Source organism: Dendrobates tinctorius, unplaced genomic scaffold, assembly GCF_039654945.1.
Source record: "Dendrobates tinctorius isolate UK_male_01 unplaced genomic scaffold, ASM3965494v1 ptg000016l, whole genome shotgun sequence".
Classification (NCBI taxonomy): domain Eukaryota; kingdom Metazoa; phylum Chordata; class Amphibia; order Anura; family Dendrobatidae; genus Dendrobates; species Dendrobates tinctorius.
Window position 1 is genome coordinate 92,111,498 of NW_027361684.1, and position 27,516 is coordinate 92,139,013.

Genomic DNA, 27,516 nt, shown 5'->3' on the forward strand with positions numbered 1-27,516 from the left:
TGTGGGATCATCATTCTGTGTTGGGGGCTAGGGGAGATCATTCTGTGGCGGTCATTATTCTGTATTGAGGGGCAGCAGGTGGTCAAACTCTCTGGGGGACCATGTGTGGATCATCATTCTGTTTTAGGGGTCTTTGGGAGATGATATTGTGAGGATCATCATTCTGTGTGATGGCTGTGGGAGATCTTACTGTGCTAGGGTGCTGTGAGGGCAATTATACTGTGTTGGTGGGCTGTGGGGGATCATACTGTGGGGGTTATAATTCCTTATTTGTGGGTTGTGAAGGATCATACTGAGAAGGAAACATTAGGGAACATCAAACTGTGTTAAGGGGTTGTGGGGCCATGATACCATTTGGTGGCTGTAGCGGCCATCATAATGTGTTGGAGGCTATGGAGGATGATACTGTGAGAGTCATCATTCTGTATAAAGGGAGTTATAGGGGATTATTCTGTGTGTGGGATTATACTTTTTTGGGAGCTGTTGGAGTCATCATACTGAGTTGGTGGCTGTCGAGGATCAGTCTGTGGTGGGGGATTGTACTGTGTGAGGGACTGTGTGGGCAATCATACTTTGTGGGGGCCATCATACTGTGTTTGGTGTCAAACATTTGGTGGCCCTGTGGGAGTTAATACAATATGCAGGGCTGAGGGGTCATCATACTGTGTTGGAGGGCAGTAGGGTTCAGCATACTGTGTGGGGAGCTATGGGGCCATCATACTGTGTGCAGAGACTGTGGGGACATCATACAGTTTTTGGGATAGCTTTTGATCATAGTACAAAGGCTGAGTAACAGGAGCAATATTATTTATTGCATTTTCTGAACTTTATAAAAATTAGCAAATTATATGGTTTTAATCTTCTCAATAATAAGCAATAAAATTAATAACAATATAAAATAATATGTTCATGTTAATATTGAACAGAATTAATTTCAACGTATTGGTTTGGACCTCCGTAACAGTCAGTCTTTCATGTGGCCCCTCAAGAAAATTAATTGCCCACCCTTGATCTAAAGAATAATACAGTGCTCATTAGCAAACAAGGTGTGCAGTGTGCAGCTGTAAGGCTACTTTCATATTTCCGGATTTTAAATCCGGCGGGCTGCGGCGAAAAGTTGTCAAACCTGATTCGGTAGAAGCCGCAGCCCGCCGGATCATCTGTTTTTGCCGGATACGGTGCAGGAGAGGGAGAGGGAAAGAGAGTCTTCACGCATGCGCTCTGCAAAATAGCAGTCCGGCGCTGTCAAAAAACGTTGCATGGAACGTTTTTTTGCTGACGCCGGACAGGCATTTTTTGCCGTTTCCGGCTAAAGCCGGACACACCGCATGGCCATCAGACGCAATGCGGCAATAATGTAAGTCTATGGGAAAAAAGCCGGATCCGGTGGCAGCAGGCGCCGGATCCGGTTTTTACATTTTTCGCCGCATCGCGCCTGATGCTTCAAAACGGAAATGTGAAAGTAGCCTAAGAGGTCCGTGCTCACAATTTTGCTCTGTACATGTGAGCCTAGTAATTCAAATACTAGTATTTATTAAATAAAAATAAAAAAAGGCAACAGTACAAACCCTGAGGAATTCCACTGTTTTTAATTTCAGGTTCAACTACTTGAATTGTGTCATCTTCTAAGTAGAAATATATTTTACACTGCCGGACACGGTAAACTTCTTCTCTCCTCTGATGAACGTCCTCTTCAAAATATGACTCAAATGATAACACCTGAAATAAAGTAAAAAAGAAGTAACATGATAAAATGAAATAAAATGATATTATTGCTAAAATGAATTTAATGATTAACTTTAGCATGATGTACCATGTTAGCAGATCTTGATAATATGTATACTGTATGATATAGTGTAAGTTATTAAGGAGGTTTTCCACTTTTCAGAACCTTAATATAAAGATAAAAACTATACACCTCAACATTGAAATTGTAATACCAAGAAGGAAAAGTCATGGCATTATGGAAATCACAAGACTGATAGACATGTTAATGATATGTAAATGGTGAGAAACTGTAAACAAAATTTTTGAATCATGAAAATGTATTTAGTATTTAGCAAAAAGTCAAAAAGAGTCCATATAGGAGACTCTTGTAGTTACCTTACTTAGTATTTAGACAATAAAGAAAACTCATGAAAAGCTTCGGCATATTAAGGTGTCAATATGTGTGTTACACCGCTCCGTCATAATCACCCGGCCTCCGCACCCACGCCGCAGCCGGCCTCCGCTCCCACACCGCAGCCTCTTTCCACCCGACAGCCACGGCGGTCACCTCTGACAAGCTCGTGGCCGACGCCATCCCTGCATGCAATGCGCATGTGCCATAGGCCGCGCCTCCCTGCTGCTTCTTGTGCTCCAGCTGTGCCCTGACCAGGAAGCACCTTCGGACCAATGGCAGACCAGACGGGGCTATATCAGGCCGCTTCCCCCTGAGCGAGGCGCCTGATCGTTGTGTTACCTTGCACACTGGGTCCTGCTTCCTCCTGTGCTCTCTCTACAGTCTCTCGGTGCGGTCCTCAGTGTTTCCTGCAGCAGCCTCGCAGCCTGTCTTCTGTGTTCGCTAACAGTTATTCTCAGTGCTGCTCCAGTGTTCCTGTTTCCTCCTTCTCCTGCCTCCGGAGTTCCTGATCCATCCTGCTCCAGTCCTGCCGTCCTACTCCAGTGCTGCCTCCGGTGTTCCTGTTCCATCCTGTTCCAGTCCTGCCGTCCTACTCCACTCCTGCCTCCGGTGTTCCAGTTCCATCCTGCTCCAGCCCTTCCATCCTCCTTTATTCCTTGTCTCCTGTGTTCCAACTCTGCCCTGTCATCTACACTTCAGTTCCTCCACGTTCCAGTCTATAGTCTTACTCCATTCCTGTCTCCTGTGTGCCAGCCCTGTTCTGTCATCTACACTTCACTCCCACTGTCCTACTCCAGTCCATCCTGAGCCGCCCCTCTCGGTACCGGCTACTGTGGTACTCGAACCCCTGGGCCTGCTCCTAACGGTCCCTGTATAGGGGTCGGTTCCACCTGGCAGCTCGCCCGGGGCCCCTCGGTGCCACGGTCCAGAGGGTCCACTCCTCGAGATTCCGGCTCCTGACCACCCACGCTAACAATGTGCATATACAGTGGGGAAAAAATGTTTACTCAGCCACCAATTGTGCAAGTTCTCCCACTTAAAAAGATGAGAGAGGCCTGTAATTGACTATGAGAGTCAAAATGAGAAAACAAATCCAGAAAATCGCCTTGTGTGATTTGGCAAGATTTATTTTTCAAATTATGGTGGAAAATAAGTATTTGGTCACCTAAAAGCATGCAAGATTTCTGGCTCTCACAGACCTGTAACTTCTTCTTTAAGAGGCTCCTCTGTCCTCCACTCATTACCTGTAGTAATGGCACCTATTTGAACTTGTTATCAGTATATAAGACACATGTCCACAATCTCAAACAGTCACACTCCAAATTCCACTATGGGGAAGACCAAAGAGCTGGCGAAGGATACCAGAAAAAAAATTGTAGCCCTGCACCAGGCTGGAAATACTGAATATGCAATAGGCAAGCAACTTGGGGTGACAAAATCAACTGTGGGAGCAATAATAAGAAAATGGAAGACATACAAGACCACTGATAATCTCCCTCGATCTGGGGCTCCACGCAAGATCTCACCCCGTGGAGTCAAAATGATTACAAGAATGCTGAGCAAAAATCCCAGAACCACATGGGGGGGAACCTAGTGAATGACCTGCATAGAGTTGGGACCATAACAAAGGCTACCATCAATAACACACTACGAGAACTGGCACAATTGGTGGCTGACTAAATACTTTTTTTCCCCACTGTATGCCTCTAATATTGCTCAAAAACTGCTGGCATAAGTTCTGGGCCAAAGTGTGGACTGGTCGTCATGCATTAAGAGAAAGGGGGGAGGAGAACCAAAAACAACCATTAGAGCCCTGGTTCCGTGAGTCCCTTTGCAATCTGTGCATTTTGGTTGCATTTGAATTTGTCCACTCTATCCCAATACGTGTTATTTGAATATCAATGTTTATAAAATTGTTAAATTTTATCTGTAATGACTTGTTGGTCGTTTTTGGTTCTCCTCACCCTTTCTCTTAGTTTTTGGACAACATACAGTCTGTATCGATCAACCTTTGTAAATAGGAATACACATAACCATTGTTGTATATGTGTTTTAATGGGGATCTCTTGGCTATGGTTTGGGTATCCTGATCAGAGGCTATTGTCTCCTGATGATTTGCACATACTAAGGGGTATGAAATGTGTAGAGATATTAGGACGTAAAGGTGTATTGTGATCTGGGTTTTATTTGCGGGTCATATTATCCTTAGTTTATCTATTATTTCCTGATAGATAAATAGTTTATCAGGTTATATATGACTTGACTGCACTATATGTAGTATGTCATTGTATTGTCTATGAATATGATTTATAATAAAAGTTATGTTTTATGGTAATAAGTATAGATGAGCGAATTTGATTTGGTCCCTGCTTATTCGGCAAGCTATACTGCTTATCGAATAAGCTGCAGAGGGAACCCGGATACATGGAGCACGCCAGCTGATCAGCTGTTTTTCTCCGCAGCTGCATGTGTCGTGACTGGGTCACAGTCACAACACATGCATGGAGAGCTCAACACACAGGTTCTCCATGCATGTGCTGTGACTGTCACACAGCCACAACACATGCAGCTGCGGAGCCGGATAACTGATCAGCCGCCATGTTCCATGTATCCGGGTTCCCTCTGCAGCTTATTCGGGAAGCGCTATAGCTTGCAGAATAAGCAGTGACCCGATCAAATTTGCTCATCTCTAGTAATAATCACATTTTCAGTGAGTCTAGAAAAGCAATCTAGGAAACCACAAAACAAGCAAAGGTTGCTCTCATCATACATAGAAGGGAACCACCTATACAAACCTGTTTGTCAAAAGCAACCCAAGATGGAGCATCGCTGCCCACTCCTCTGGGGAAAACACTAAATTTAGGCTTTAACCTCTGTCCAAGAAGCCGTTCTCCTCCAATCCCCGGCTTGTCTTCACCCAGCAACAAGGAGATGTCATTGGAGTAACCAAAATGTTGTGACTTATGAAATCTCTCTTTTCCAAGCTGGAAATAAAAATTATATATTACAAACTAGTATCTATTACAGCAGACCATTACCTAATCTCTCTTTGACCACAAAGATACAGTTATAAGCTTGTCTTTTCCTACATTCCAATTTTGGATTCTAAATGCAGTTGTGTTCAAAAGTTTACATACCCCGGCAGAATTTTTGCTTTCTTGGCCTTTTATTGGCTTTGTTTTTACAGAGCCCCTGATTAACCATTTGGTAATCACAATTTGAACGCTGCTGACTGGCATTATCAATTCCTTGGATATCTTTTTGTATCCTTTTCCTGTTTTATACAGTTCAACTACCTTTTCCCGTAGATCCATTGCCATTTTTTTTTGCTTTCCCCATGACTCACAATTCAGAAACGTCAGTAGCTGGATGAAAGAAGCAAACAGGTCACAGGAGAGGATGTTACCTTTATTAGCCATTCAAACCCATTTTGTGCCAACTTCTGTGCATGTTATCAGGCCAAAATCACCTGGGTAGGTGAACTTTTGATCAGGGTTATTTGGATGTTTTGGGTTGTAATTATGATTTAAAAAGAGAAAACACAGTAAATGGCTTCACCCAACCACTAACCATGAGTGGAGAAAAAGTTTTGGGGCTATTATTCATATTCTCTGAAAAAAGGCCAAGAAAGCAAAAATTCTGCCAGGGTATGTAAACTTTTGAGCACAACTGTATTTGTTATCAATAATATACCAACATTTGATATCAATTTAATGTATTATTTTAACCAGTTTGGCGTTTTCTTTTCTTTTCTGTTTGGGATAATGCAACCACATAAAACATTACATTTTAATGATGGCTTTTCCCAAGTGTTTTTTTCTACATTTCCATTGGGACAATGCACTAAAAACACATGTAATCTACTCATGACTGTATCAATAAAGTTTTGTCAAAGGCAAATATCAAGAAGTATCAAAAATATGACAAATTTATTTAAAACATGAAACAAAAAAATTATAAAAACCATAGCATGAAAAACTCAATAAAAATGCATGTAAAATAACACACTCCAAAAAATGCAATGAAAAATCACAAGTAATAAAATTTACCTAAATGGTGTAGAAATGCTACAGAAAATCTGCAACATCAACAATTTAGGCCTATGGGTCCATGAAAAACACTGTACTCGGATACCATCCTAGTTGCATCCTTGTGCTGCCTGGCTTTCAGGTTTGGTGGCAGAAGCATGAGAAACTTACAAGACCAAATACGGCTAATTGCACTGGACCCGTAAAAAGCTAATACCGTGCAGATAGTATCTGTACGGCATCAGTTTTTTTAACACACCCATTGAGATTAATAGGGGAGTTTTATTAAAAAAATATAGATCGAATTAGTTCATTCTGCAATTCTGTACATGTGGACAATCAGTCCGTGCTTAAAAACGCTCCTGCGGACTACCCCATTGACCTGCAGTCTGTCAGAACAAAATGACTGCCCCTGTAATGCCAGAGCTGTCAATCAAGGACACAGCAGGGGTGATGGAAAAAAAGTAGATGGGAAGATGCACTGAACTGGTCAGAGACACCTGAGGTGCACTGAGAACCTTATTAGCATATTTAAATTACAAAAGAACACATTTCTGGAGAATGCATCAATAGATTTTGCAAAACCGAAGAAATGGGCCAGCACACCTGTTGGTATGAGTGCAATGTGTTGGTGCACGTTCACACTGCGGCCATTTATCAGACAGAACTGACGATAAAAACAAATGAGCAGCAAGTAAATAAATAGCAGTAGTACATGTACATTACATAGGGTACTTAGTTGACGCTATTTTGATGAACAGAGCAAACCCCCCCCACACACACAACGACAAGGTGACCAATCAGGGTGCTCCATAACGCTTGCAGTTCACCTCACTTTGTGCCTGCTAAATAGACAGCTACCCATGGAGAGCTATATATACAAGATACACAGCCCAAACAGGGGAGCAAAGTTTATACAAGCAGTAACAGGACGTTTCACAAAGATGTAGGAAAAAAAATTGTTAATCTGTATTATATCTTAAAGAGAAAACCTTTATACTTACCTTCCGGTTAAAGGAGTTCCCTGGTAAGAGTGGCAGCGCCATGGTGATCTGCAGTCTGGGCTGTCACACTGATCAGCAGCAGTGTCCTGGGTGTAATTTACTGAGCTGCTGCCACCATGGAGACGGCATTGTTTCTTTTCTGGTTACCTGGTAACCGCAAGTCTACTCGCTCCCTCTTTTTTTTCCTATTTTAACTCTACAACTTTATTTAAAAGTGTCACAAGGACTAAAAATGACAACAAACAATGTCTACACATATTATTGAAGAATCACAAAATTATTCTTATTTTTAATGGCTCTGAGAAAATTTGAATAAATCAGGCACTTGTAAAAATGCATCTGAAACTTTCAGTAACTCAAGATTACCGGCAGGGCCAGCGTATCCAGACAAGAGTTGGGGCCCTAGACAAATGGGGGAACCCACTGACCGTCGGGTACACCGGCACTTGACGTGTTTATTTGGTGACGCTGTGCAGTGTGAGGGATGGATCCGTGTAGGCAGCGGTGTTGGAGGCTCCGGACAGTGCCAGGATGTAGAGCAGCAGGTACAGCGGTGCTGCTGGAGGTGAAGGTGGGAGGACGAGCAGTTTTGGGGATGTTGGGGGGTCCTTTAGGTGCAGTCTTGCTGAAAAGTAAGCGCAGGACGCTGTTGAGGTGTGCAGAGGGCGAGGAGCCACAGTGGCAACATCACTACCTGGCACTATATAAACATGAGCTGCGCTTTATGGGGCACACACGTGCACTGACCTGGGCAGGAGCTGCTAAGTAAATGCACAGCAATGGGGCAGAGCACTGCTGTGTAGGGTTCTGACACTTGTCGTACCCAGACCCAGGAAGCGGCGTTCTGCCTGCACATGTAGCAGAGCTGGTGGCTAGTGCTGGGTTACCTGCACTTTGTACTTGCTATTACTTTGTGTCATACCCCGCAGGCCGGGAGATGCCTTCTGGTCATTGTAGTCCCCGCTGCCCTTGGCAATTTGTATGAGATTTACTATATTAGCTGGGAGCACTGGTTCTGGTGCTATCGGATGGGCGGCTAATGCGATTTTGTTAAAACATTGGCACTTTCCTGGGTTTTTGCGGCAGAGTAAAGAATAACATTTTGTGTAAGTATTTCCTTAGGCTCAGCCCATACACAGAGATCAGGCCAATAGTTTCCTGTTAATAGTATGGAATACGTCATGGAACAATCTTCACAGATCCCTGGGTCAGAAAGCTCAAAACCTGGTACAGCAATAGAACTGGCCAAAAAATAATATTCCACAAGTGATGGATCAGTGCCCCAGATTGAGCTTTGTATTGTCCCTATAGAATCCCATATAGGGCTGGTGAACGATACCAGGTCGTCACACACACACAAGCAAACCGACAGACATCTGGAGGCATGACGTCATCGGCCCCTCTCACCCCTCAATGCAGATGTGGAGTTTGCTGTCTAAGAGGAAAAGTTTGCAGTAACTCAGTGCTAAATCATGACTGTGTGTGATGTGTAGACTGTCACGATTCGCCATGCAAGTGGGCGGTCACGTACAGACTAGTCTCATCTGGCTTTTCAGAGTTCTCATCCACTGAAAGAAGCCACCACAACTGTGCATATCGCATGCATGCTGTCCTGTGATCACCCACTCGCATTGAGATACAGGGGAATTGTGACTGTGTGCACATTACACACTGTCATGATTCTACAGTCACATAAAATGACTGCAGACTTTTCATCTTAGATCCAGAAATCTATTTCTAAGGGGCAAAAAACTTTTTTCCCTAACTATTTATTTGGGAGATTTTACTTTTTTTTATTTCCTTTTACATCATAAAGTTTCTCTGGGGGTAATAGGTACTTCTTACAGAGGTCTGATCATCTTTTTTCTTCGGGAGCGCACCATGTCCCTGCCTCCCAGCTGACAAACTGTAGAGGTGGCCGGGAACAGCAAACAGAACACAATAGAACTATAAATGCTTTTAATTAAAAAGTAAATTGCAAAGTTGCTTGTTTAACGTAACGCTTTACAATAATTTCGCCTATTTAGGCAGATGAGACAACTCAAATTAAGTTAAAAGGAATTTTTTTCAGTGCTCAAGGGTAAAAAAAAGAGCTGGAAAACACAGAACTTTTTACCTGTCTAATATGAATTCTCATCACTCTGTGACTGCTGCGAGATTTCGACGGTTTCTGAGCTATTGTAAAATTGACAATAGATATATCACTCATGTAATGTAAGAAATGAGGGACATTTTTGTCATTATAATATACCTCTGCCATATTTGTGCATTATAAATCATGGTAGATGTTAAAGGGGTCACTGAGACTCTTTCGCGCAGAGCCCACGAAAACCTGGAGCTGGCCCTGAAAACCAGACAACGGTCATTAGGGGTTCAAGTAATACAGGGGCATCAAAAATAATGTTTTCCTGTAATGGGAGTAATACAAAATGGTATATGAAACACATATTGAGAAACCTTAATTTTCACTTTTACTGAGACACAAACATTTTTTAAACTTCATGTAAAGTAGGGTGTGCCTTTTAAGTGGCATCTCATAGCTCTAATAAACTAACATTTTCTGCCACTCTTCAACAGAATAATGAAATAATGGGATTCACAATGCAGGGGTAAGCTCATCAATGATACTTGATGGAGTATAATGACAAAAGCTGGAGTTTACAATAATCCTCTCTTCCAATGCTGTGGGCACCCTTATACAGTATCAAACGTCTAAAAAAAAAAGATAAATATACAAATGCTATCCACTAATCCACATATATCAAACTGTGGCACATGGGCCAAACCTGGCCCACAGGGTGATATTTGGTCCGCAATGCCAGGTGGGCCGCCCTAGTATATTTGTCCTGTGATGCCCCCACCCGGTATCGTACTTTAAACTAAATGCCAATACAGTTGAAAGCAGTGATGGATGAGGGAGCATCCCTCTCTGCGTATAACGTTTCTTGGCAGCAGGTGCAATGACGTCATTATAACGAACCCGCTGTACCGAGATGTGCAGAGGATCTGAAGACACCATGAAGAGACCAGAGCAGCAGGGTAAAGGGCAGAGGTGAGTATTTTTTTATGTAGGCCTATCATACTGTATGGAGCACTATGTGAGGCCATTGTGCTACTGTATATAGAGCACTAAGTGAGACCATTGTACTGTATGGAGCACTAAATGGGGTCCATTATACTGTATGGAGCATTATGTGAGGCTTTTGTATTGTATGGAGCACTATGTGGGGCCATTATACTGTATGGCGCACTAGGTGGGGCCATTATACTGTATGGAGCACTATGTGGGGACACTATTCTGTATTGATCACTACGTGGGGCCATGATGCTATAAGGAGCACTATGTGGGTGTAACGCTCGCGTCGAGATAGGATGACACGAGCGAGGATTGCGGCCCCACTGTGCCACAAACCAGACTACCCTGGAAGGGCGTGACTAAGGCCTGTTTCACACCTCCATTTTTTGACGTCAGTCAAAATCCGCCAATTTTCTAAAAAAAACGGATCCGCCAAAAAAGGGGTGGATCCGTTCTTCCCCCATAGACTTACATTAGCGGCGGATCTTGACTGACGGTCGTCCATCCTACCCGTTTTTTGGCGGATCCGTCAAAATTTTAGCGTCTCCCGGGCGGATGGGACGGACTCTGCAACGTTTTTTCCGAGCAACGGTCCGCTAATTTCTATTGCGCATGCAAGGCAGATTCACTGGAGCAGGACTTTTAACCCCTGAATGGTGTTCCGGAACAGCCATGCAAACAAAAAAAAAACTGTCTCTCCCCTCTCTCTCTCTCTCTCTCTCTCCTTTCCAGGCCGCGGTTCCTTTAAATTTCCCCTCCAGCGGATCACATGGATCCTGTAGCATCCGTTTAGCCCATGACGGAGGCGGATCCGTTTTTAACCGCTCTGGCGGATTTGCCTCCCGTCAAAATAATGGAAATGTGAAACAGGCCTAAGCAGCTACCTTGGTGTTCACTGGAGCCTCTAGTGGTGAGGTCAGGCATGTGCAGCATCTAGCTGCCAGGTACCACTCCAGGGCGGTGTCTCCCTGTAGCAGCTGATCCCACTGGGGGATGGAACACTAATGACAGGTGCAGGCAAGAACAGGCGGGCACGGCTAGCATACAGGCAGGCATGGGTAGGATAAAAGACAGGTAGGAACCAGTTCAGACTGGAGGGTGCGGAGCGAAGAGCAGAGCCGCAGTGTGAGGAGCGAAGAGCAGAGCAGAGCTGCAGGGTGCAGAGCGAAGAGCAGAGCAGGGCCGCAGGGTGCAGAGCGAAGAGCAGAGCACAGACGCAGGGTGCGGAGCAAAGAGCAGAGCAGAGCTGAAGGAGTAGACACAAGGCTACACACAGCTGAGTAGCTAAGGAAACGGACAAGGACACAAACAGGTACAAGAAATGGACTTAGTAGACAAGGACGGACGCGGGAACAAGTACAGGACAAAGGATACAGGCATACAGCCCCCAGGGAGGTGAACACAAGAAACACAGAAATGGGTCTGGGTATGCAGCCCTCAGAGAAGTGGAACCAGGACTGGACCTGGCAACTCAGCAGCAAAGTAAAGACTGACAGTTTTTGTTGCTCTGTCTCTATTAGACTTAGGAAGTGCTGCAGCCCTACACATACTTTACTTAGTTTACTTGGCTGCTTTTTTCTTGCCATAATACAAATTCTATCAGTCTATTCAGTAGGACTATCAGCTGTGTATCCACCAGACTTGTGCACAACACAACTGATGGTCCCAAACCCATTTATAAGGCAAGAAATCCCACTTATTAAACCTGACAGGGCACACCTGTGAAGTGAAAACCATTTCCGGTGACTACCTCGTGAAGCTCATTAAGAGAATGCCAAGAGTGTGCTAAGCAGTAATCAAAGTAATAACTGGCTACTTTGAAGAACCTAGAATATAAGATAGATTTTCAGTTGTTTCACACTTTTTTGTTAATTATATAATTCCACATGTGTTAATTCATAGTTTTGATGCCTTCAGAGTGAATCTACAATTTTCATAGTCATGAAAATAAAGAAAACTCTTTGAATGAGGTGTGTCCAAATTTTTGGTCTGTACTGTGTATGTGTATATATATATATATATATATATATATATAATGTACACACACACACACATTAATTGTGTTGGCGTTGTCCAAGACCCGTGACGTTTTCATATGTCTATCTATGGGTCTGTGTCATCGATGGCTTTTTTTTGGACATTGTGGTTTTATTGATACCTTTTTTGGATAGACACAAGATTTTGTATCACTTCTTGCAGCATTTTTGCAGTATTGCGGGGAAATAATACAAAAATATTTTGCAATATTGATTTTTTTTTGTTTTCAGTTTTACTAATCGGGTTTATTATGTTCATATTTTGATAGATCGAACATTTCTTGATGCAGAGATAGCACAAATGTGTATTTTTTTGTTATTTTATATTTTTAACAGTCCGGTGGGGTGATTTGAAGTAATTTTTTTTTTATTATTCATATTTTTATAAACTTTTTTTTACTCTATTTATTAGTCCCCTTAGGAGACTTGAAGCTGCGATCATCTCATCGCTTGTACTATACAATGAAATACCATAGTATTGTTGCATATAGTAAAAATCATGGTCCACTTTGAAGCCCAGCTACAGGGTGAGTTTCAAAGGAGCTCCACGATGACAGACACTGAGCTCTTCAACAGAACCATGGCTGTCATAGCAAACCATCGGCGCCGATGGTGGATTCGCCTCCATGCCTCGCCACAGATTTTGACAGCAGCATTTAACAGCTTAACATTCGCGGGTGACACACAGCCATTATCTGCCAGGTATTGCTCGTGCTTATGCCGTCGGGGGCTCTGCACACCTGCCACCGACTTGCTCCATAAATGTTCTTCTTACAAAATTTTTGAGCCAAACACTATGGTAGTTTAGTATCACTATAATGACATCACAATAATCATAGTAACATCTGCAAAAAGTTTGTATGTTCTCCCAGTGTTTGCGTGGGTTTCCTCCGGGTTCTTCGGTTTCCTCCCACATTCCAAAGACATACTGATAGGGAATCTAGATTGTGAGCCCCAATGGGGACAGTGATGATAATGTATGTAAAAGCGCTGAGGAATAAGATAGCGCTATTTAAGCAAAGCATAATAGCTAAAATAATAAAGTAGTAATTTGGAGAATAATGATTCAGAGTCATTTTTTATTATAGAATGAAAACAAAAAAAATGTGGCATTGAATGAATGGGGTTATCCAAAACTACTTGTCCCACAAAAAAAACAAGCCCCCATACTGCTACTTAAGGAAGAAGATAAAAAAGTTACAAAAAAGAACAAAAGAGCAAAGGTGCTTAAAATCGCTCAGTCTTTGGCCATGTTTGCACGTTCAGCATTCTTCATCAGTATTTGTAAGCCAAATGAATGTACACTTGTAAATGCTTGTCCCCGCTGCCCTGCTCTACAGTAGTTGCATACTGGTTGCCTTCAGTTAAATTTACCCTTTTGTAAATAGTGCGGATGTTAAAGTAGCCTCTTTTTAAGAGCTTTTTTTCTGTAAAAACGACAGAAAAACAAAATTATCCAGATAAATAGAGCTCCAACCTAACACCTAATCACTGGTCATGCACTTTATGACCAGTGATCTCCTTCCCTGGTGATGTGACAGCTTCATATCGAACACTTTTTACTTACATTCTGATTAAAGGAGTTTCCTGGTAAGAGTGGCAGCGCCATGGTGATCGGCAGTCTGGGCTGTCACACTGATCAGCCTCCGATGTAAGTCACTCACTTGCTGCCGCCATGGAGACAGCATTGTTTACCAGTTAGTTACCTAGTGACCGTCTATTCAGTTTTTTTCTTTTTTTCGCTATGCAACTTTAATTACCAGATAATTGTGTTCACCTGTGACACAGGCTGCCAAAGATCCACGTACAAAGTCCTGATCAGCTGCACAGAAATACCAATGTTTTAGTTCAATCTATAGCATTTCATTTGTCCTACTTGTCAATGAAGAGATAATTTATCAAGAATTTTGTGATAGTTTTCTGGCATTTTTATATGTAAACGGTGCAAAATTTATCGACTGTTATTTAACACATTGATAGGTTTGGAACAAAAAAAGACAACACAGCAGCAAGCAAAACCGACTTCGAAAAGTCCCGTCCTGATAAGTTCCCTCCATATTGTCACACCGCCTATTAAAGGAGCATGTTCCCATACTGCTCTGTGAATGGCCTTAGCAGACACACCAACCAACTAAAGTTCTCTAGCCTGAAAACATGTATACATGCCTTGAACAGCCGTTTGAGGGTGAATATATCTGTGCTCGCTATCAGTGAATTACATGTTTGGAAGCCCATGTAATGGATCTAAATGTGCAGTTGGAAACCCTCAGGAACACTGCAAACCTGGAGAGGAGACTAGAGCTCTTGAGCCACTCTGCCTAGGACCAGTGATATGGAGGAGGGTGGCGGTGGGGAAAATCAGGACCCAAAAGTAGGTAGCTGGGTAACATTTAGAAGAATTTGTAGGGGGAAAAGTGCCAGGGAGCCCAGCCCTGATCTGGCACAACCTAGTAAATATGCCTGTTTGGCTAATAGGAATGCTGTCTCCCAGAGGTAATTACTATTCAGCTGTTTGGTTTGTATATCTTAGAAAATAAGTTCTGCATTTGTTTGTTACCTGTTAAATGTATAAACTTTCTACGTCGCCATCTGCTGTCTAGTGTCTGTTTACAACTCACTCGTTAGTTCCAATTAAGTTGGTTCAAACTGAGCGTGGTGTCACACGGCATGTGGTGGGTCACTTGCTCTAGCCATTTTATAGCTGTTGCTGTGAGATAGGGACCACTTGTGCTGGGCTTGTGAAGAAATAAAAGTTACAGCATTGTACCGACAAATATTATTTCTGTATCCGGGTCTAAATAAACCACTCTGGGGTTCTACAATCGAGTCTACAGATGTTGAGTCTGGGCTGGTCCTGTCTGCTCCTCATCTTGGATACCTTATCAGTCAGCTACAATTGCCTTCTGTGGAGACAGTACTCAGGGCTAGGATCACTACAGCTGGACGTTGCTCCTAGCAATCAGGAAAACAGCTGCTGTAGGAAGGAGGGAGATACAAGCGCAGCAAAGGCTGATTGCACCTTCATGACCAGGACAAATTTTCCATTTCTGACCACTGTCACTTTATGTTGCTATAACTCGTGAATAGAGTTGAGCGACTTTTGGTTTTGTAGGGTCGCGTTTCGTTTCGTGAAACCCGACTTTTCCAAAAGTCGGGTAGAGCAAGATCGGCCGATTATAGGGAAAAGTCGGGGTCATCCCAAAACACGAAACCCAATGTAAGTCAATGGGGAATAAAAGTCGGCAGTGAGAGGAGGACAGGAAACACACCTACAGTGCCCATTTGAATGCCAAAAGCATCAATTCTTCTTACTTAAGCTTGTCAACCTTAATTAACTTCATAATACAAGTTACGCACTGAAAAATGGGGGTTATTTGGCTAAAGTTGTGGGGGGGGAGGGCTGGCTGCAGGTTTTCATGTGCCCTGGGCGAAAGAGCGCCCCTTTAACACATACCACAACTCATCATGCTCCGATACGGCAGAGAAATAGCGGTATAGTACAATGAAAAATACCTCACTTTTTACATCTCATGACGAGGCCCATCTATTTCTCCATACAGAATCATTGGTCCCATATAATGTTTGAAACAGTATATGATGAGCTCCACATAATGCTACAGTATATGTTGGTCCCCATGGATGGAGCTCCACTGTCTTATGGGCCCAAATAATGCTCCAAACATAATGGGCCCCATTTCTAATGCTCTAGTGTATAATGGGCCCTGTAAATGCTGCTCCAGTGTCTGATGTCCACCTTTGGAATGTTCCAGTGTATGGTGGGCCCCGTCTATCATTCTCCAGAGTATAGTGCTCCCCAAAAATTGCTGTCCCAACATTGAAAACAATCAAATAAGTCTCCTTGCTAGGGAATCCCTGTACTTGTCTGGATTCCTCGTCGTCCCCATCTTCCATCTCACTGCACAGTATTTCAACTTTGCAAGTGCTGTGATCCTGGGCAAGCAGGGGGGGCCCACTCGTTGGCGACGGCACTGGCACAGGGCCCCTGATAGTACGGTGGTGTGTCTGATGGCGGGTGGGCCGAACCTGCACTTTCATCTGCAGCTTCCTCTTTGTCACCGTGTAAGATGGAACTGTATATGGGAAGGGTAACCTGAGTTTCATCAGGGTCAGATTCAGGTCGTGTAGCATGCGAGGGGAATGTAGTGGTCTGGGTCAATGTACCAGCAGATTCATCGAGCAGTGGCTGGGCATCAGTGCACTTGTGTCGCCCCCAGGAGTACGGTCGCCACAGTGGCATTACCTTCTTCCTAGGGAGTGTGATGTCATGCTTGGGAGCAACGAAGGATCTCTCTAGCAGGTTAACTGATTGGGCGGCGTTATTCCCACGAGTCATGACCCTCCAAACAGCATTCATGAAGGCAAAGTGTTTGTTTTACGTGGGCAGTATGGTTGCAAAGCTGAACCTTAAAGGAATGTCCAGAAGGACACCACCAGGAGTGGAGCCTACGGTTAAATTCGACTCCACCTGGGAAACCTCAACCATGCCAGCTACAGAACAGATGCACACATTGCAAGCTTAATTCCGTTAACGAACGAGACTCCGTCATGCCCCGCGGTCCGAGTCCGGCTTACTAGAGGGACACGTGAGGCTCTGGCACATGAGATTGGCCAATAACTGGTGTGTCATGCCCTTACATGTCCGTGGCTGCATATGCGCTACACTGAAAAGGCCAGCGTTTGTCGCTTACAGGTGCAGATAACCCGCTGAACAACGTTAGTGATGGGGATCACTGATTACAATTATTACCCGCGAACAATGATTTCCCAGTAAGTGCAGGTCAACCGCAGTTCCGGAATTAGGCCTAACCGTCATTCCTGAAAAAATGAAAAACTTACGTGTGCAAACCACAGGTGCTGTAGCTTGCTTAACAGCTCGCCAGCCGTTCTCACGCCCAGTATGGATTACACGTGATTGCACAAAGGTGAGAAAGGGTACCGTATCCCCAGATAACATGTATGGATAGCGTACACATTCAAAATATATGTCTATACATCAGGAGGCAGGCTCAGACGGTGTTAGGCCCAGTATGGATAGCACGTGATTACACAAAGGTTAGAAAGGGTACCGTTTCCCCGGATAACATGTATGGATAGCGTACACATTCAAAATATATGTCTCAGGAGGCAGGCTCAGACGGTGTTAGGCCCAGTATGGATTGCACGTGATTGCACAAAGGTTAGAAAGGGTACCGTATCCCCAGATAACATGTATGGATAGCGTACACATTCAAAATATATGTCTCAGGAGGCAGGCACAGACGGTGTTAGGCCCAGTATGGATTGCACGTGATTGCACAAAGGTTAGAAAGGGTACCGTATCCCCAGATAACATGTATGGATAGCGTACACATTCAAAATATATGTCTCAGGAGGCAGGCTCAGACGGTGCTAGGCCCAGTATGGATTGCACGTGATTGCACAAAGATTAGAAAGGGTACCGTTTCCCCGGATAACATGTATGGATAGCGTACACATTCAAAATATATGTCTCAGGAGGCAGGCTCAGACGGTGTTAGGCCCAGTATGGATTGCACGTGATTGCACAAAGGTTAGAAAGGGTACCGTATCCCCAGATAACATGTATGGATAGCGTACACATTCAAAATATATGTCTCAGGAGGCAGGCTCAGACGGTGTTAGGCCCAGTATGGATTGCACGTGATTGCACAAAGATTAGAAAGGGTACCGTTTCCCCGGATAACATGTATGGATAGCGTACACATTCAAAATATATGTCTCAGGAGGCAGGCTCAGACGGTGTTAGGCCCAGTATGGATTGCACGTGATTGCACAAAGGTTAGAAAGGGTACCGTATCCCCGGATAACATGTATGGATAGCGTACACATTCAAAATATATGTCTCAGGAGGCAGGCTCAGACGGTGTTAGGCCCAGTATGGATTGCACGTGATTGCACAAAGGTTAGAAAGGGTACCGTATCCCCGGATAACATGTATGGATAGCGTACACATTCAAAATATATGTCTATACATCAGGAGGCAGGCTCAGACGGTGTTAGGCCCAGTATGGATTGCACGTGATTGCACAAAGGTTAGAAAGGGTACCATATCCCCCGATAACATGTATGGATAGCGTACACATTCAAAATATATGTCTCAGGAGGCAGGCTCAGACGGTGATAGGCCCAGTATGGATTGCACGTGATTGCACAAAGGTTAGAAAGGGTACTGTATCCCCAGATAACATGTATGGATAGCGTACACATTCAAAATATATGTCTATACATCAGGAGGCAGGCTCAGACGGTGTTAGGCCCAGTATGGATTGCACGAGATTGCACAAAGGTTAGAAAGGGTACCATATCCCCGGATAATATGTATGGATAGCGTACACATTCAAAATATATGTCTATACATCAGGAGGCAGGCTCAGACGGTGTTAGGCCCAGTATGGATTGCACGTGATTGCACAAAGGTTAGAAAGGGTACCGTATCCCCAGATAACATTTATGGATAGCGTACACATTCAAAATATATGTCTCAGGAGGCAGGCTCAGATGGTGTTAGGCCCAGTATGGATTGCATGTGATTGCACAAAGGTTAGAAAGGGTACCGTATCCCCAGATAACATGTATGGATAGCGCACACATTCAAAATATATATCTATACATCAGGAGGCAGGCTCAGACGGTGTTAGGCCCAGTATGGATTGCAAGAGATTGCACAAAGGTTAGAAAGGGTACCGGATCCCCGGATAACATGTATGGATAGCTTACACATTCAAAATATATGTCTATACATCAGGAGGCAGGCTCAGACGGTGTTAGGCCCAGTATGGATTGCACGTGCTTGCACAAAGGTTAGAAAGGGTACCGTATCCCCAGATAACATGTATGGATAGCGTACACATTCAAAATATATGTCTATACATCAGGAGGCAGGCTCAGACGGTGTTAGGCCCAGTATGGATTGCACATGATTGCACAAAGGTTAGAAAGGGTACCGTATCCCCAGATAACATGTATGGATAGCGTACACATTCAAAATATATGTCTCAGGAGGCAGGCTCAGACGGTGTTAGGCCCAGTATGGATTGCACGTGATTGCACAAAGGTTAGAAAGGGTACCGTATCCCCAGATAACATGTATGGATAGCGTACACATTCAAAATATATGTCTATACATCAGGAGGCAGGCTCAGACGGTGTTAGGCCCAGTATGGATTGCACGAGATTGCACAAAGGTTAGAAAGGGTACCGTATCCCCGGATAACATGTATGGATAGCGTACACATTCAAAATATATGTCTATACATCAGGAGGCAGGCTCAGACGGTGTTAGGCCCAGTATGGATTGCACGTGATTGCACAAAGGTTAGAAAGGGTACCGTATCCCCAGATAACATGTATGGATAGCGTACACATTCAAAATATATGTCTCAGGAGGCAGGCTCAGACGGTGTTAGGCCCAGTATGGATTGCACGTGATTGCACAAAGGTTAGAAAGGGTACCGTATCCCCAGATAACATGTATGGATAGCGTACACATTCAAAATATATGTCTATACATCAGGAGGCAGGCTCAGACGGTGTTAGGCCCAGTATGGATTGCACGAGATTGCACAAAGGTTAGAAAGGGTACCGTATCCCCGGATAACATGTATGGATAGCGTACACATTCAAAATATATGTCTATACATCAGGAGGCAGGCTCAGACAGTGTTAGGCCCAGTATGGATTGCACGTGCTTGCACAAAGGTTAGAAAGGGTACCGTATCCCCGGATAACATGTATGGATAGCGTACACATTCAAAATATATGTCTATACATCAGAAGGCAGGCTCAGACGGTGTTAGGCCCAGTATGGATTGCACGTGATTGCACAAAGGTTAGAAAGGGTACCGTATCCCCAGATAACATGTATGGATAGCGTACACATTCAAAATATATGTCTCAGGAGGCAGGCTCAGACGGTGTTAGGCCCAGTATGGATTGCACGTGATTGCACAAAGGTTAGAAAGGGTACCGTATCCCCAGATAACATGTATGGATAGCGTACACATTCAAAATATATGTCTATACATCAGGAGGCAGGCTCAGACGGTGTTAGGCCCAGTATGGATTGCACGAGATTGCACAAAGGTTAGAAAGGGTACCATATCCCCGGATAACATGTATGGATAGCGTACACATTCAAAATATATGTCTATACATCAGGAGGCAGGCTCAGACGGTGTTAGGCCCAGTATGGATTGCACGTGATTGCACAAAGGTTAGAAAGGGTACCGTATCCCCAGATAACATGTATGGATAGCGTACACATTCAAAATATATGTCTCAGGAGGCAGGCTCAGACGGTGTTAGGCCCAGTATGGATTGCACGTGATTGCACAAAGGTTAGAAAGGGTACCGTTTCCCCGGATAACATGTATGGATAGCGTACACATTCAAAATATATGTCTCAGGAGGCAGGCTCAGACGGTGTTAGGCCCAGTATGGATTGCACGTGATTGCACAAAGGTTAGAAAGGGTACCGTATCCCCGGATAACATGTATGGATAGCGTACACATTCAAAATATATGTCTCAGGAGGCAGGCTCAGACGGTGTTAGGCCCAGTATGGATTGCACGTGATTGCACAAAGGTTAGAAAGGGTACCGTATCCCCGGATAACATGTATGGATAGCGTACACATTCAAAATATATGTCTATACATCAGGAGGCAGGCTCAGACGGTGTTAGGCCCAGTATGGATTGCACGTGATTGCACAAAGGTTAGAAAGGGTACCGTATCCCCGGATAACATGTATGGATAGCGTACACATTAAAAATATATGTCTATACATCAGGAGGCAGGCTCAGACGGTGTCAGGCACAGTATGGATTTGACGGCCCAGATTACACAGCGGAGGAGCAGGGAGAGGTAAAGATTGCAAATGCTGGGGCCCTGCCCAAGCAAGGGGGGCCCACTCGTGGGCGTCGGTACTGGCACTGGGCCCCTCATAGTACAGCGGTGTGTCTGACGGCGGGTGTGCACCACCACTGTCAGAGACACTTGATTGCACTATGAGGGACCCTGTGCCAGTGCCCGCACCCAAGAGTCAGCCTACCCACCTGTCCAGGGCAACGGCACTCGCACGGTGTCGTGCGCTAGGTGGTGACCCCGGCCATGGGGGGGAGGCAGCACAGTTAGGGAGTTTTAGAAAGTGGGATATGTTGATGTTGGACATTCAGCTGATGCAAAAGGCGAAATAGGTGAAGTCCCAGGAAGAGGTGGACCAAAGCAAGCCATTTTTCTGTCACCCTATGTGTCATCAGGGGAAGGTGGGACAAAATCCTTGGAAACCCATGCATGGTTCATTTTAATGAAGGTTAGATCATCCACATTTTGGGTTGACAGACGGGTCCTTTTTTCTGTCAGGATTGATCCAGCTGCACTGAAGACTCTTTCCGATAGCACACTTGCAGCTGGGCAAGCGAGCTCCTGTAAGGCATATTGGGCCAATTCAGGCCATGTGTCCAGTTTAGCGGCCCAATAGTCAAAGGGGAATGACCTGTGTGGGAGAACATCGATATGGGAGGAAAAGTAGTTTGTAACCATAGTTGACAACTGCTGTCTCCTTTCACTTTCCATCGATGCAGTATTACCAGTTGTGTGAGCGGTATTTGAAAAATCAGTCCACCACATTGTCATGAAACCCCTGTCTCCAACGCCACTTCTGCTGTGTGCACCACGAACACCTCTGCCAAGCTGCCCCCGGCCCGTACGGCTCGTGTGAGAACCATCACCGCTGCTGTGTGCTGGGAATGCCTCAAGCAACCGATTTACCAGAGTTGCTTGTTTATTAGCCAATATTAGGTCAAGGTTCTCCTGTGGCATGATGTTTTGTAATTTGCCTTTATAGCGTGGATCCAGGATGCTGGCCAACCAGTAGTCGTCATCGTTCATCATTTTGGCAATGCGGGGGTCCCTTTTTAGGATCTGCAAGGCATAATCTGACATGTGGGCCAATGTTCCCGGTGTCAATGATGCACTGCGAGTGCTGGGTGGAGGAGCACTTTCTGGCAAATCCACATCCCTCCAGTCACGCACAAACCCTGTACCAGACCTTGCCACGCCAACATTTTCACTTGCCCCACGAGATGCATCCTCCTCCCCTAAGTAATCATCCCCATCATCATCCTCCTCCTCCTCTTCTTCCTCCACCTCGTCCAGGAGAGGTCCCTGAGCAGACAATGGCTGAATGTCATCAAGGATTCCCTCCTCCTCTTCCTCCTCATCAACTTTGGCTGCAGACGCCTGCTCCTTAAGGTGCGTCAAAGTTTGCATGAGCAGACGCATAAGTGGGATGCTCATGCTTAGGATGGCGTCGTCTGCGCTTACCAGCCGTGTGCATTCCTCAAAACACTGAAGGACTTTACAGAGGTCTTTCTGCTTCGACCACTGCACACCTGTCAACTCCATGTCTGCTCTCAAAGTGCCTGGCCGTGTATCCTCCCACAAATGCATTATGGCCTGCCTCTGCTCGCACAGCCGCTCCACCATGTGCAGGGTGGAGTTCCACCTTGTTGCAATGTCGATAATGAGGCGGTGGTTGGGAAGGTGGAGCAATCGCTGCAGCTTCTGCATACGAACGGAGTGTACAGGCGACCAGCGGATGTGCGCGCACAGTCTTCGCACCTTCTGGAGCAGGGCTGTTAACTCCGGATAATTTTTGAGGAAGCACTGCACCACCAGGTTCAAGGTGTGAGCCAAGCAAGGTATGTGGCTGAGTTTTGAAAGGGCTATGGCTGCCACAAAATTACGGCCGTTATCACTAACTACCTTGCCTGCCTCAAGATGTACACTGCCCAGCCATGACTCAGTTTGTCGCTTCAAGTACTCGGCCAGCACCTCGGCGGTGTGTCTGTTGCCCAAACACATCATCTGCAACACAGCCTGCTGACGCTTTCCACTAGCTGCTCGATAGGGGGACACATCGTGTGCAACAGTGGCACCTGCAGATGGAGTGCTCGTACGACTGCGCTCTGTGGACGAGCTTTTGCTTCTGGAGGAGGAGGAGGAGGGTCGAACGCCTACAGCCAACTGTTTCCTATACCGTGGGCTAGGCAGCACTGTCCCACCACCGCTGTCCCCTGTGGACCCTGCATCCACCACATTAACCCAGTGTGCAGTGATGGACACGTAACGGCCCTGGCCATGCCGACTGGACCATGCATCAGTTGTGAGGTGCACCTTTCCGCTCACTGACTGCTTGAGTGCATGGACAATGCGGTCTTTCACATGATGGTGGAGGGCTGGGATGGCTTTGCGAGAGAAGAAGTGGCGACTGGGTAGGTCATAGCGTGGTACTGCATAGGCCATGAGTTCGCGGAAAGCTGTGCTTTCCACCAACCGAAAGGGCATCATCTCAAACGAGATTAGTTTGGCAATGTGGGCGTTCAAACCCAGTGTACGCGGATGAGAGACTGAGTACTTTCTTGACCTACTCATAGTGTCTGGGAGGGTGAGCTGGACTTGAGAGCTGCATATGGTGGAAGTAGCGGTGGACAGGGCGGACTGAGAGAGGGTTGATGATGGTGATGGAGTTGGTGTTCTTTCTGATGGCCTAGAATCAGTCATTCATTGATATAACAGTGGGATTCCCTGACTGCTGTGGCCTTGCAACGACACCTCAGCATTTGCTGCTGTGCTAACCGGTGGGCTTACAGTGGAGGAAACAATGTAGCGTTGCTGACTACCTTCGTTGTGATCAGTTGCACATGTGGCACTTGAGGTTTGGTGTTGTGTCCACGCTTGCAAGTGCATGCTGGTTAAATGTCTAAGCATGCAACTGGTATTCAAATTTTTCAGATTTTTCCCTCGGCTAAAGGTCTTTGCGCACTTCTTACAGATAACCTTAGCCTGATCATGAGGATTTTGTTCAAAAAAGTGCAACACTGCACTCTTCCTACTTTGGCAGACATTTTGCGGCCTAGCACGCTGTGATCTTTTGACCCTCTGGACAAGCTGTCCAGCAACTCTTTTGATGTTTGGAACCTGTCTTTGGAGTGCTACGGGCCTGCCAGATAACAGCTGTTGCGATGTCGATGTCTGCTGTGGATGCTCCTCATCTGAGCTATTGGAAGCAGCACCCTCTTCCCCCAATGGATGCCAATCCGGGTCAACAACTGGGTCATCCATCACCTCCTCTTCTATGTCATGTGCACCTTCCTCTGTGTCACCGTGTATGGTGGTATAGTGTGCGGGAAGGGGCACCTGAGTCTCATCAGGGTCAGAATCTGGCTCTGTACACTGCGAGGACAATGTAGTGCTCTGAGTGAATGTACCAGCAGAATCATCCATCAGCGGCTGTGCATCAGTGCACTCCATGTCAGATTCATCTTGGCCTGGGTAATTCACCATTTGACTTGATAATCCAGGCATGGTATGTGAAAACAGCTCCATGGAGTAATCAGTAGTATGGCCTGCGTCATCCTTCAATCTTGGTTGGGGTGAAGGACACAAGGAAAGGTGTGGTTCATGAACATGAGCCTCCAATGACGACTCAGTGCTTTTACTTTTTTCAACTGAAGAAGAGGAGGCGATAGAGCTGGAGGCTGAGTCAGCAATGTAAGACAAAACTTTTTCCTGATGCTCTGGCTTTAAAAGCGGTTTGCCAACTCCTAGAAAACTAAGCGTTCGAGGCCTTATGTAGCCAGACGATGACGCAGGCTCAACACCTCCTGCATTCGGTCCTATTTTGCTCTTGCCACTACCATCAGATCCACCACCAACACCATCATTACCAGCTGCCAACTCCCGCCCAATTCCACGGCCTCTTCCACCAGCCTTCCTCATTTTTGGTAGAAATGTAGACAAAATCCAACAAACTATATAGTAATGTAAAACAAGGTACAAGGTGTCTATAGGACAGGGGAGATTTTGAATTTCTGCAGACACTTGTGGACACTGGACACTTTTGGATTGTGTGAGGCCCACTGATATCTGAGCGCTATGTGACAGGCTCGATGGCACAGCTGTGACCAAAGTGACTAGAGGATAAGGGAGATTTTGAATCTCTGCACACACTTTTGGACACTGGACACTTTTGGATTGTGTGAGGCCCAATGAATATCTGAGCGCTATGTGACAGGCTCGATGGCACAGCTGTGACCAAAGTGACTAGAGGATAAGGGAGATTTTGAATCTCTGCACACACTTTTGGACACTGGACACTTTTGGATTGTGTGAGGCCCAATGAATATCTGAGCGCTATGTGACAGGCTCGATGGCACAGCTGTGACCAAAGTGACTAGAGGATAAGGGAGATTTTGAATCTCTGCACACACTTTTGGACACTGGACACTTTTGGATTGTGTGAGGCCCAATGAATATCTGAGCGCTATGTGACAGGCTCGATGGCACAGCTGTGACCAAAGTGACTAGAGGATAAGGGAGATTTTGAATCTCTGCACACACTTTTGGACACTGGACACTTTTGGATTGTGTGAGGCCCACTGATATCTGAGCGCTATGTCACAGGCTCGATGGCACAGCTGTGACCAAAGTGACTAGAGGATAAGGGAGATTTTGAATCTCTGCACACACTTTTGGACACTGGACACTTTTGGATTGTGTGAGGCCCAATGAATATCTGAGCGCTATGTGACAGGCTCGATGGCACAGCTGTGACCAAAGTGACTAGAGGATAAGGGAGATTTTGAATCTCTGCACACACTTTTGGACACTGGACACTTTTGGATTGTGTGAGGCCCAATGAATATCTGAGCGCTATGTGACAGGCTCGATGGCACAGCTGTGACCAAAGTGACTAGAGGATAAGGGAGATTTTGAATCTCTGCACACACTTTTGGACACTGGACACTTTTGGATTGTGTGAGGCCCACTGATATCTGAGCGCTATGTCACAGGCTCGATGGCACAGCTGTGACCAAAGTGACAAGAGGTTAAGGGAGATTTTGAATCTCTGCACACACTTTTGGACACTGGACACTTTTGGATTGTGTGAGGCCCAATGAATATCTGAGCGCTATGTGACAGGCTCGATGGCACAGCTGTGACCAAAGTGACTAGAGGATAAGGGAGATTTTGAATCTCTGCACACACTTTTGGACACTGGACACTTTTGGATTGTGTGAGGCCCACTGATATCTGAGCGCTATGTCACAGGCTCGATGGCACAGCTGTGACCAAAGTGACTAGAGGATAAGGGAGATTTTGAATCTCTGCACACACTTTTGGACACTGGACACTTTTGGATTGTGTGAGGCCCAATGAATATCTGAGCGCTATGTGACAGGCTCGATGGCACAGCTGTGACCAAAGTGACTAGAGGATAAGGGAGATTTTGAATCTCTGCACACACTTTTGGACACTGGACACTTTTGGATTGTGTGAGGCCCACTGATATCTGAGCGCTATGTCACAGGCTCGATGGCACAGCTGTGACCAAAGTGACTAGAGGATAAGGGAGATTTTGAATCTCTGCACACACTTTTGGACACTGGACACTTTTGGATTGTGTGAGGCCCAATGAATATCTGAGCGCTATGTGACAGGCTCGATGGCACAGCTGTGACCAAAGTGACTAGAGGATAAGGGAGATTTTGAATCTCTGCACACACTTTTGGACACTGGACACTTTTGGATTGTGTGAGGCCCACTGATATCAGAGCGCTATGTCACAGGCTCGATGGCACAGCTGTGACCAAAGTGACTAGAGGATAAGGGAGATTTTGAATCTCTGCACACACTTTTGGACACTGGACACTTTTGGATTGTGTGAGGCCCAATGAATATCTGAGTGCTATGTGACAGGCTCGATGGCACAGCTGTGACCAAAGTGACTAGAGGATAAGGGAGATTTTGAATCTCTGCACACACTTTTGGACACTGGACACTTTTGGATTGTGTGAGGCCCACTGATATCTGAGCGCTATGTGACAGGCTCGATGGCACAGCTGTGACCAAAGTGACTAGAGGATAAGGGAGATTTTGAATCTCTGCACACACTTTTGGACACTGGACACTTTTGGATTGTGTGAGGCCCAATGAATATCTGAGCGCTATGTGACAGGCTCGATGGCACAGCTGTGACCAAAGTGACTAGAGGATAAGGGAGATTTTGAATCTCTGCACACACTTTTGGACACTGAACACTTTTGGATTGTGTGAGGCCCACTGATATCTGAGCGCTATGTCACAGGCTCGATGGCACAGCTGTGACCAAAGTGACTAGAGGATAAGGGAGATTTTGAATCTCTGCAC

The 27,516-nt window shown here is 45.3% G+C and overlaps 1 protein-coding gene across 3 annotated transcripts in view; it reads right to left on the reverse strand.

Annotated features, from left to right (window-relative positions):
- Positions 1-13,903, reverse strand: part of EFHC2 (EF-hand domain containing 2) — a 94,666-nt gene extending 80,763 nt beyond the window's left edge. The window contains exons 1-3 of one of the 3 annotated variants that reach the window (XM_073566062.1): positions 13,834-13,903; positions 4,918-5,106; positions 1,569-1,719 (exon numbers count right to left, since the gene is read on the reverse strand). In XM_073566062.1, coding sequence (XP_073422163.1) covers positions 1,569-1,719; positions 4,918-5,106; positions 13,834-13,875 — 382 coding nt within the window. In that variant the 5' untranslated portion in view covers positions 13,876-13,903. Of the gene's footprint in view, positions 1-1,568; positions 1,720-4,917; positions 5,107-7,154; positions 7,266-13,833 lie in introns of those variants that run through there. The other 2 variants (XM_073566061.1, XM_073566063.1) reach the window with 2 other exon arrangements.
- Between the last annotated feature and the right edge of the window lie 13,613 nt (positions 13,904-27,516).